This window comes from Macrosteles quadrilineatus, unplaced genomic scaffold (genome assembly GCF_028750875.1).
Source record: "Macrosteles quadrilineatus isolate MER2022 unplaced genomic scaffold, UCM_ALF_1.0 Scaffold_7__1_contigs__length_78375512, whole genome shotgun sequence".
NCBI lineage: Eukaryota > Metazoa > Arthropoda > Insecta > Hemiptera > Cicadellidae > Macrosteles > Macrosteles quadrilineatus.
Genome location: NW_026542600.1, coordinates 42,515,767 through 42,528,442, shown reverse-complemented (window position 1 = coordinate 42,528,442; position 12,676 = coordinate 42,515,767). Strand labels below are relative to the sequence as shown.

General features: G+C 35.0%; 1 protein-coding gene across 14 annotated transcripts in view; it reads right to left on the bottom strand.

Moving 5' to 3' along the window:
• The window catches only part of LOC128997791 (CLIP-associating protein 1-B), a 140,843-nt gene that overhangs the window by 28,323 nt on the left and 99,844 nt on the right, over positions 1-12,676 (bottom strand). For 13 of the 14 annotated variants that reach the window (XM_054423489.1, XM_054423491.1, XM_054423490.1 and 10 more), the window contains 4 exons: positions 8,352-8,451; positions 6,312-6,464; positions 4,518-4,580; positions 842-1,009 (listed from right to left, as the gene is read on the bottom strand). In XM_054423489.1, coding sequence (XP_054279464.1) covers positions 842-1,009; positions 4,518-4,580; positions 6,312-6,464; positions 8,352-8,451 — 484 coding nt within the window. The remainder of the gene's footprint in view (positions 1-841; positions 1,010-4,517; positions 4,581-6,311; positions 6,465-8,351; positions 8,452-12,676) is intronic. The other variant, XM_054423492.1, reaches the window with a different exon arrangement.

The window sequence follows — 12,676 nt, the reverse complement described above, 5'->3', positions numbered from 1 at the left end:
ACGAGTAAATTCGCTACCAATTGATATAGTACGACAATTCTATTATACTGCAGTACTTAGAATTCTACCACTACTCACTTTAAACCTACCATATTTACTTTTGGGCTAGTGATTAATTTATTGTATTAATCATACAATATAATGAATAGTTTAGTCATTTATTTATCTCGTTTCTATGACATAGCTCTATTTTGTAGAAATCAATTATGCAATCATAACAACAGAAATACTGCATCATTACATTTTACGGTGACATAGTATTTATTTTACATATAAAAAATTTAAGCTAATGCAATAATTAGTTCAATTAGAACCATTGAATATTGAATAATTTAAACATTAATCGAAGACAAAGCGGTTGACAACTTTCAAACAGTTGACTAAGGCCTAGTTGCCTTCAATAATTGCAATGCGAACTGTATGCACTGAGGTCGGCAAACAGTGTTCACAGTGTGCAGGCACTTTGGACGTCGTGGCACTTGGACGTCGTGCAACAGTCAAATATTGATTGGACGTCGTGGCACTTGGACGTCGCAGAGGCTTTGGACGTGGTGCAAATAATACTTTTTTACAATTCTACAGTGCGCTGTTTCACGTCGTCCAAGTGCCACGACGTCCAAAGCTTGTAGAAAGACTATATTTTTGGCAGTTACTGTACTTTTGGACGTCGTGGCACTTGGACGTCGTGCAACAACTCAAAAATGATGTTTTGGACGTCGTGGCACTGAAAAAATATTATTGGACGTCGTGGCACTTGGACGTCGTGCAACACTCCCTTAGTTTTTTATGCATTAGCAAAATGTGAAAATGCAGCCACTGTTTAAAACTTAGGCTATTTTACCTTGGTATGAGAGTCCATAAACATTCTAGTAAAGCAGTCTGTTATTCGTTTGAGCTCCGTGGCATTCAAGGAACTGCCGGCCTGCAAATATGCCTGAAGACCGACCAAACCTTCCTTTCGATCCGTCCATTGTGTGCTTTCACAATTAGCGATTATCTCACTTATATCCTGAAACAATCAATCACAAGAATAATACATATTGCTCTCTATAACCAACGTTGCTGGGGGAAAAACTCCAATTCAAACTTCTAAATTGAGGAGAGAGTTTCTTATAGATAAAAAAAAAATAATAATTTGATACAGTTTTTTACTGTTTTGGTAATTTGTTATACATTGGGGACCAGGACTGCAGAATAACCAGAAACAGAATAGAGGTGATAAAAAATCAATAACTTATGGGTTGGGATAGAAAAATTTAAAATTTGAATTAAATTTTGATTATCAACACATGATGGACGTAAATACTTTGATATTTACAGAAATTACCGTCTTTGGGAACAAGATAATTGTAAACATAAAAGTTCTACAATGTAGCCTATCCAACAATAGATCTGTACAGTAGAACTTAGCGAACACAAAGAGACAAGGGTAGAAAATGGAAGTTACCACGCAAAACCAACATTAGCAAGTTTAAATTGGGAAGTAAAACTCTACAAAGCTTCTTGTAATCAAAGACTTATTAGTTAGCTGATCAGTGTTTTTATGACAAGGAATTTTTATGATAGGAACAAGAGGAAATCACTCAGCCAATCTTCACAAATATTTTTTTCTCAACATTAACCCAAAATGATTGTTTCTGTTAATTTGTGAGTTATGGCTTCCCAGAACGGCACAAAACTTAGATAAAATCCATTGGTGACTAGACGGGGATCGAACTCGGGACCTCAGGGACTGAAGTCCCACGCTCTAACCACTACGCCAGCTTGCTCCCCAGCCCCCAGAGCAATAGATTATTAGCAATAGAAGTGGTAATAAATTAAACTTTGGTTGGATTAGGTTAGGTTAGTATAGAGTTAGAGAAACCTAACCTAACCTAACCACATTCCACTAGTGGTAGTGAATTAACGGAAAAGATCCATGATTTAGTCTCAAAATGAATAAAAATATTTTTTTATATTTAATAAGATAGTTTTAGGATAGTCCTATATTAGCCATTACAAAGACTATATTGATTTGATAAGGCAAATTTGTTACTAATGTTAGTTTAAGTATAAAATTAATTATTAGTGAATTATAACTTATGATTGAAATGGTCAGGTTTCAATCCATTCATTTCTGATGTTTAACACATTAGCTACCAACTATACTCATCCCTCAGTTACAGAGAAGTGTGACAGTCGGCAGGGAACGTGCTAACACATTAGCTACCAACTATACTCATCCCTCAGTTACAGAGAAGTGTGACAGTCGGCAGGGAACGTGTTAACACATTAGCTACCAACTATACTCATCCCTCAGTTACAGAGTAGTGTGATGGTCGGTAGGGAACGTGTTAACACATTAGCTACCAACTATACTCATCCCTCAGTTACAGAGAAGTGTGACGGTCGGTAGGGAACGTGTTAAAATGTTATTTTTACTTATCAAAAAACATAACATCATCCCCTACCCGCTGTTTCCTTCCTCCCCCCTTACCACATACTGTTATATCTTTTGAATCAGAGATTACTACACAAGTTGGCCATGCTTCGCCACTGTTCAGTATAACAACATGCAAAAATAAGTTACACAAGTTAAGTACAAACAATAAACAGGCAATGATACAAAAATAAGAACTACTTAAGTGCACAAGCATACAAACTAGGACTTTCTACAAAGCACAAGCAAAAATTAGAGTGAATTTTAAGTACGTACAACACAGTTGAAAATGGTGCATCTGGATTACTAGTGTTTTATTGTTGAGGCGCTAAAAAAATGTACTTAAAGAAATATTCAGGGTGAATCCCATAAGGTGTCTAGTATTGATTTCAGACAACTCGTTGGTACTACAATGAGTAAATGAAAATTTTCCCACTAAGCCAATCCTAAGGAATAAATTATTAAATGTTTTTTTTTAACTAGATGCACCAGAAATAAAGATCCAGTAGTTTGGATGTCAAAATTGTCATAGTAAACTAATTAATTATAAATAATTATAATCACATTCACTCTGTCTAAATGTATATATCGCCCACCCTCATTGTTATTGTGATGTTATTGTTTTGTTTACACTGCATCAATAGCAAAGATGTATTTTTTTTTTTATTGTAACTCATATTTCAAACTTAGCATTAAACATATTATTAACATTAACATTAATAATGTGTTTGTAATGTGGGCAATTGACTGTTCTGAGAGCCCTTTTCAGAACAGATAGTTCTCAACAGGGCAACAGGAGAATTCGTAGCATAACCGAGTTTCCCTGTACTGAGAACCCTCTTCAAAACAACAGAGAATTTGTTGCAGAACCGAGTTTCCTTGTACTGAGAACCCTCTTCAAAACAATATAGATTTGTAGCAGAACCGAGTTTCCCTGCACTAAGAACCCTCTTAAAAAAAACGGAGAATTTGTTGCGGAACCGAGTTTCCTTGTACTGAGAACCCTCTTCAAAACAATATAGATTTGTAGCAGAACCTAGTTTCCCTGTACTGAGAACCCTCTTCAAAAAAACTGAGAATTTGTTGCAGAACCTAGTTTCCCTGTACTGAGAACCATCTTCAAAACAACAGAGAATTTGTTGCAGAACCGAGTTTCCCTGCACTGAGAACCCTCTAAAAAAAAAACGGAGAATTTGTTGCAGAACCTAGTTTCCCTGTACTGAGAACCATCTTCAAAACAACAGAGAATTTGTTGCAGAACCGAGTTTCCCTGCACTGAGAACCATCTTCAAAATAATGTAGATTTTTACCATAACCGGGTTTCCCTGTACTGAGTACCCTCTTCAAAACAACGGAGAATTTGTTGCAGAACTGAGTTTGTCTGTATTGAGAACCCACTTCAAAACAATGTAGATTTGTGGCAGAACCGAGTTTCCCAGGTTGTTTCACAATCCTGTGAGTAGGAGGATGATGGCCAATTTCATTCCATACTAAGGTTGGACTAAGATTTGTTTCAATTTTTGTCTCAAATGCAGCTTTAACAATCTTCTCAATTTCTTTTCTTTTAATGTGTTCCATAAAATCTGAGAGTGGTTGAGAATGCTGCAGTTTTTCTAAAACAGGATGTTTAATCAAATGCTATCTTCACTTTGCCTTGATCTTTAGTGACCTGCACTTAGTAAACAATGTGTTTTTAGATTTAGAAAAGGGATATTCTTAATTCTTTACAATTTTCTAGTTTACACTTATTTTATGAGTTATCGCTAACTATCCTCATACCTATTATTTTGAGCATTTAATTAACTTTATATAGGTCCAATGCTAAAACACTTTAAAATAGAATAAACAAATATAATTATTTGTCTTGAAATTATATTACAGAATTCAGCATTCATTCATTTAATATTTCAAACACTGAATGTTTAAAACAAGGAGAATGTTTGCTCAATGCAGTATTGGACACCATAGTGGAGATAAGTTTTGTCAACAGTGAATTGTTCAAGTATTAAAGCGGATGATAGGCATGGCTGTTAGAATTACAAGGAGCAGAAGAAGCAGATTTGCTTGCTTGAGTAAGCAAGTAGGTTGACAGACTTACCTTGGTCCCTGATTCCCACACGTCTCTGTATAACCTCTGCTGTGATCCACTCCACGAGTACGACTAACAACAGATTATGTTAGTGACGACATTTACGTGCAACACACTAACAAACCATGCACTCACATCTAATAACTATGGAAACTTCAATGTTTTATTGCCATTCTATTTAGTTTAGTGTTACAATTTGACGAGATGCAATAATCTATAGAGTACTCGTATTTTTTATTTAAGGCACAGACGAGGCAAGGTTAGGTTAGCTAACTCCATTTTTTACCTAAACCTAATACAAACTGACTCAATAAATTCAAATTTTGCATTACCTAATGTAACCTAGTCCAACCTCACCTACAATCAGTGTCTGATTTAACACTAGGTCGACTAAAAGGGGCCACAGCGATTTGTACAAAACAATGTTTTAAGAAGCAATTTTTAATTTTTATTTACTATAGTTAGTGATTTGCTGCGATTGTAGTGACGATAATAATGTCCCCATGATCACTGGAGTATTGATTACCATTCTGCCACGATTGCGGTTGACTATGATGATGTCTCCGTGATACCGGAGATGTTCCGATCTAAACAGCCTTTTACTTTATTTTCAGATTTTTGTATAAATTTAGTATTAAAATTGTTTTTTCTATTCAAGATGCAATAAACAATAATGACAATAAACAATTATGTTGTATTTATTAATCTTGTAGTACCTATATTTAAAAAACTGTGATTTATAATGTAATTTTTAACTACACAAAGTCAACTAAATATTGTAAACTATATTTTTTTAATATTAGTGTTTAAGTCTGCTCTAATTTTTATAAATTAAGTACTACACTACGTTCAAACTTGAAGATCTTCAAACTAAAACTCACCTACTCAACAAATCTAAAAGGAATCATGAATGCAAGTTTTTGTATAAAACAAGGTGTCTGTTTTTTTAGGGAGGGTCGGGTCTCAAATTTTCAAGAAATTTGTCAGATTAAAAAAATCTTGTTAGTTCAAGCGCAATTGACTTTTCTCCGAGACTTTTTCTTTTATAAAAAAAAAAATGTAGAACACCTTTGCAAGGGAAATGCAGTATACGCACTCTTATATTGCGGTTTTGCAGAGACTTGCTGAAGGCTTTTTTTTCTTCTCAAAAATCGGTAAAATCGGTTTATCTGGTAATTTGTTTATCCATTATGACCCTGGTCCTGTGTATACTGGATATAATAGGTTTTACTGTATGATATAAATATCAATATCAGAAGTAACATCGTACAAGCTACTACAATTTCCTACTAAACTTCCTGTAAGCTTATCTTATTTTGTACACTCTTTTTGTATCAACCTTAGTAATGAATAATTAGTTATTGTACTTTTGTTGGATTAACTAACAATAACAATACAAGATGGGGTTATAAAATAAAGATCAAAGGAACTAAAAATGTAAGAACTCCTTTGTCACTTCTTTTTCGTATCCACGGGAAAATAGTGCTTTTGTGAATTTATGAATGCATGGAATGCAGTAAGGGGTCCATTATCATTAATTTTATATTTTAATTAATCTCAACAACCTATATTTCAATGATAATTGTACTGTTTGTTCATTTAAAACTACTTACATGCTGTTTATCTTGTCAGACAAGAATATTTATATACTCTTTGTCATAAAAATATATGTTTTAACTCTTATATAACCAAAACAGAATGTTTCTAGCAGTTGATATATTTATAGCTAATTGATTTGTTCAAACATTTTGAAATCCTGTAACAGCCAACAAAGAAACAAATATGTACAAAAGAGTCACTTACATCTGAAGTGCGTCTGTAAGAGTCAAACGATCGCTCAGAACACAAACTGGAAGCGTCACTGTCGTCGCTGTGGTCTTCAAAAGGGCGATAACTGGTTTTACGAGGTGACATTTTGTGAGCCAAGCCATCACCGCCTGCTTCAGTGTCGTACAACTGCAATATATATATATGACTTTTAGCTCAGCCAATTAAAATAGTTTCAAATTACTAGATAGACCAGGCCGGGGTTGGGGTTGAGTATGCAAAATTATTCGGACGCACTTTCTCTTTTGATTGTTGTTAAGGACACTTTGGACAGTAAGAAAACGCATGTTGCCACGATCGGCGTTGGTCGAGTACCAATATGGCTGCCATCCAATATGGCGGACCACCTGACTTGACCTTGATCGAGAAAAATACAAATAACTCCATCCTTTTTTGACCGATTTTGATAATTCTTTTATTTTTGAAAAGAAGAAGAAATTTTCTTTAAGAGTCTTCAGTACACTTATGGTTATTTCTCGTTTAAAAAGTGATAAATTAGATTTTAATAAAGATTTTACTTTTAAAAAGGATTAAATATACATTGAGGTGATTATATTTGAGTTTTTACTGACGAAATATGTCCAAACTCAACCTGTAGCTGCTTGGGTAACAAAAACGTAATTATCCTTTATCATTTAATAACCAAAATCTAATAATTTGTAATTTAATAATCCATATATTATTAATGCTATTAATTTACAACAAAACACAATTGGAGAAGGTACGTTTTTAAAAAGAGCAATGCAAGAAAAACTTTATGTAACGATTGGGTAAACCGATTTTTTAGGGTAATTCGACCCTGCTGAGTACAAATCTGCGTGTTGCCAAAGCGAAATTTGAACCGGAAGTGCGGTATCCAAGATGGCGGCCAGACCCTGTTTGCCCCATTACTCTTTTGTTATTTGGCCTAAAATATTGGTCAACATAAAGGTTTTTCTTCTGATGCCAAATGGATTGAAACACTCATTATATACTTCATACGATTGTGTAGGACCTAGGTTCTAACATCAGCTGCCAAAACTTCTGTCCTTGGAAGAGAACAAGAAATATGAGAAAAAGGCCATCTAAGAGAAAATAAATTGTTTATTGCAATATTTAAAAGAAGATATGAACAAAATAAATGAACCATTTAAAAGGGTCAAACATTGTCGAGAACGGTAGCACATTTTACATTCTTATTCTCATTTTTACATTCTATGTTTTCTATATTTGCTTGGTATTCCTATATCAATTCTTATCCAATAAATTCAGGGTTTTATGTTTCCGGCTGCCCAGAGTAGGTTAGCTTTATTATAGCAAACTTTTTGCTAATTTGTTCTTACTTTGTTGCTCTGTCATTTTGTACTGATTCTTTGAAATCAAATTAGACTAAGGGGATTTTTTACAAATTTATTTATTATAACTGGTTTTTATGTTTGTAGCGTATAATACAACTGGTGAAATAATTCAAAAATAGCAACCTCTTTGTGAAACACCTGTATGTTTACATTTAATTATTGGTCACTTTGGATTTTTTAACTACTTCCCTTGACTCTTGATAAATAATATTAATTTACAGTAAAATACCAATTTTGAAAATGTTGAATGATTTAAAAGCACATACCGGTAATAATTAGTCTACACAACATTTTTGGGATCCTCCCACTCACCCACTTGTAGCAGAGCTGAAATTTCTAGCCCAAGGAATTGTAAAAAAAAGTACGGCACACCATCAAAATATCTTTTCGGAAAAAAAAATTGGGGGATAATGTGTCACTTAGAACTTCAGATTTATTAGTTTTGAAATAATGACAATTGTCTGGGATTGCTAGTATCTCAATTTAACTACAGAATTGTAATAGATAAAATTTCTTATAACATAATCATGGTTATAGGTCTTGCTAAACGTGATGTTAGGCAGAATTCTACTTACCTCTGATTCAATTTAACTACAGAATTGTAATAGATAAAATTTCTTATAACATAATCATGGTTATAGGTCTTGCTAAACGTGATGTTAGGCAGAATTCTACTTACCTCTGATAGCAATGAATTCTCAGCCTCTAGACTTTGCACCAACATTTTTTGAGCCATAACTGGACGATTAGTGGGCTGAATTGGTGGTCTATGTGTACCTCTGAAAAACAAACTTATTGTCAGGTTTAAACAAGTTATTCTTAATTTTTGTTGTTTTTGCCTCCTGATCACAATATCTATCTATATATTAATAGGCAAGCATGTTTCTTTAAAACCTTTTTTCTCAGCTCGTGTGAATCGTAGGGAAAATCTACGCATACCGTTGGAAAGCTATTTTCCTGTAGGTGTGCAGAATCCCTTTATAAATTTAAATAGGCTCAAAGATAAGCACAAAAAATGAGTTTAAAAATTTGAAAAAATTAACATGGATCTTATGCGTTGCTATGCTGGTTACGAAATAACAACGAAATATAAACAGAAAATCAAAACAAATGGAGGAAACTCCAATCACATGTTTTATTTACAGTGTGGGGTGAAAATAGATAAGTGAGTACATTACATATTTTTGGTCGAGTTTCGACCACTGGACGACCTCTCGTATAAATTATTACTAGAGGTTAAAATACCTTATAATCCGTCAGTGTGATCAAAAAGTCACCGATGAAAGGCGACCGGTTTCAACCCATCAAAGGGGTCATATCAGGCGTTGAATGGACACATAATTACACCGAAGAGGTTGTCATAAAGTCAATAAATACAAAACAAAGAACAGTTAAAACACTTGAACACATTTTTACAAAAACACGTGTGGCCACAAATTGACTGCACGGCGGACGGTATGTGCACATTAAGTTACAAGTCCAGACTGTCGTCACTGCTGTCTTGTCCATCTGTCATCCCCGTCCCCTTCTTCCAGCTCTTATCAGGTCCTTTCCGTGTTGTTATCATTCTTTCAATACCGACTGCTGTTTTATATGATGAATTGCTTTCAAAAGATGCTTTTTAGTTCAAAATGTGTTGAGGATTTTTCTTGCCAGCTTTGTAGATCGCAAGAAAAATCCTTTATTATATGAAACAGCAGTCGGCATTAAAAGAATGATAACAACACGGAAAGGACCTGATAAGAGCTGGAAGAAGGGGACGGGGATGACAGATGGACAAGACAGCAGTGACGACAGTCTGGACTTGTAACTCAATGTGCACATACCGTCCGCCGCGCAGTCATTTTGTGGCCACACGTGTTTTTGTAAAAATGTGTTTAAGTGTTTTAACTGTTCTTTGTCTTGTGTTTATTGACTTTATGACGACCTCTTCGGAGTAATTTTGTGTCCATTCAACGCCTGATATGACCCCTTTGATGGGTTGAAACCGGTCGCCTTTCATCGGTGACTTTTTGATCACACTGACGGATTATAAGGTATTTTAACCTCTAGTAACAAGTTATTCTCTTGACCAGTGTTTGTAAGAGACTAGCCGGAACTTTGTATCACCTAAGAATATTAGAAGTTATCATACCATCAGATCCACTATCGTGGTATATCTAGTTTTATTTTTAAAGGAGGCAATATTGCTTAACCCATTGGGGAAGGAATTAATCCGCTACCTGCAGCACCCTCTGGCGGCAATTAATTTTACCAAATTTGTAGACTTTTACTCTAACTGCTATAGAAAGAAAACCTTAGGTAATAAATTAATAATTCTTTCACCATTTTGTTCACAGTAAAATTGTCTACAGAAAAGTGTTAATTGGATAGTCAAAGTTCTAAACTAAAAAAATATATATATAAAGATTATAAAAATAAAAATTTTAAAAACAATATTTTGAAAGTGAACTTGATATACAAATTCCAAGATGAATCCAGACACCAAATAACACTACTATTATAAAGGTCAATCGATTCCCTACGTAGAAAAATCAAAAGTTGTGTACTTTTATAAGTAATAACATTTAAAAAAAATTGTTTGTTTACCTTACCGCAGATGATTTTTGGTGATATGTGGTTTCCATAGCAACACAAAATTGTTTTTTATTCGCTAAAATAATGAGTAAATACGCAAATCAAGAAGCAAGATATTTATAAACATTATAATAGTAAGAAGAAACAAAAAGAGCAAAAAATAATAATAACTAAATAACAAATGGCGCTGCCTAGCGGTGACACGAGCAGCTCTCGTAAGTCGGCCTCCGGGCCTGCAGCGGCCGTACGAGTAACGCTCGTAAGTCGGCGCCAATGGGTTAAGGGATCAGGTTATTACTCAGTTGGTATGAAAATAATTCTAAACCTACTAAACCCACTTGAATATTTGCTGATGTAGGACCCTTTCAGCATTGTAAGCCTTTTTAGGAATTTCGCAATTTAAATATAACAAACGAGTATATTTGTAATTGTAACTGTCTCAGCAGCATTACGGCTAAAGTTTATGAATACCAAAATGTAAGTTCTTGGAAATCCTTATGTAACTATAAAAGTACTAATCCCCATGTCCTGAGATACTTAAATCTATACCCTCCTTAAATATACTTTCAGAAGGAAATCAAGAGTTAGACAACCTACTTAGTAAATAAGATTCTTACCAAGACTTCCATTAAGATATGTCACTTACCCTATTATAACTATAGTATGTTAGGAATGACCCCCACTTTCAGACATTGATTTATGATCATGGCTAGGGGATATGTACAATTTCACTAAGAACTATTGTGGTCATCCTATAAATATCCTGGCTATTTTTTTAATGTGTTAACCAAGAAACCTCAAACTAGGGAGAGGAGGGGATGAAGCTTGTAGAATGAACCGGTGTTTGTTTCGTGTTCTTATTAACTGTATATGTTTTAGGTCTAATCTTGGAATTTTACGGAGTAATTTGTACCCACGGATAGCTGTAGAGATTCTCAGTGCAGAATCGACTTTAATCCGATGAACAGTAAGATATTTAATAGTTTTATGGCATTTCCTGTTTAATGTTCTGGTCGCCACCTCATCTACATTCCAGTGCAAAGGCCAGGCTAGTACCATTGTTCAATTCACATGCTGATAAGACCATTGTTATCTGCTGCGGCCACGCCAACCAAGACTCTGACCTCCATGATGTCCATAAACCCTAGCTACATCCAGATCTGCGTCACCGACTATCTCGCAGGGAGCAGTGTGCTTGACACCCTTGTTATCAAGCTGGTCGACAAGATAAGGGTGGTGGTCGAGTTGCACCGCCATGTCAGCCACTAATGAAGAACTGGAGAGTTTGCACAGCAAGGTGATTGAACTTTGGGACACTCTGCAGGGCGTGGAGGCAAGGCTGGAGAAGAAGACAGATAAGCTGGAGCAATACCAGCGACACAACAACATAAGGATATTCAGCGTCGGCAGATTGCAAGATCTGCAGAGATAACCGAGGCCAACTTGTGCAGATCGTACAGAGTCAGGAGAGAGTCTGGACTAGCACCCAACGGGAGAAGACGACAACCCCCTATCTTTGTCTGATTCACAAGCTACCGGGAGCCTCGGCAAGTGTTTGACATTTAGAAGAATCTGAAGGGAACTAGGATCACCATTAAGGCTAGGAAAAATTCATTTAGTAGGCTATTTTAAACATGATTAATAAATTGACAGCTATTTTTAAATTCTTTTCAATAGGTGAAGTAGTTTATTTTTAATTAATTTTTTTATTTGACTTTCAAAAAGGGGCCAAAGAATTTGTTTGTTTAGTTTAATTACATTATTTCGTTAAGAGCCTAATATGAACATGTTTATTAGCATTGTATTTCACTATGTTGGTTACGACTGAATATAGATATAAGTTGAATGTGATTATTTTTTTTTTTATATAAGCTTTCATGACTGTAGAATGAGTGTGAATGAGCCTGTTACAGCTACGCCAGTGCGCGTCCTCCGCCCCTCGCCACGGGTTTCCGCTGTAGGTCCAGGATACCAGACCAGCCGCCCCCCCTGCCTATTCCTCCTACCACGCCTGATAATGCGTAGATCCTCTCTGAAAAGCTCGCTCCTTGCACCAAATAGTTCAAAGCCGAGCACATTAATGTTCAATCATTGAAAAGCTCAGAGCGATTTTTAGGTTTCAAAATCATTCCTCTTTTTTAAACATGTTTAAAACCAAGTATTTTATCCGAATTTGTTGCACTGCAGGGCTATTCTCTTTTCAGAAATGACTGGTTGGGCAAGACCGGTGGCAGAGTGTTACCATTTATGATAACATGCTAGTTCTATAAGAGTTTTATATGCAGCAGTTAACAAATGATCAATTTAAGCAAAACAATCAGCTTACAGCGTAAAATATTGTAGATTATATTTCATAAATTGTAAAAGATCCAAATGGACTATACAGACACATGAAATAATATTTAACTAAGCATATAATTAATTTCT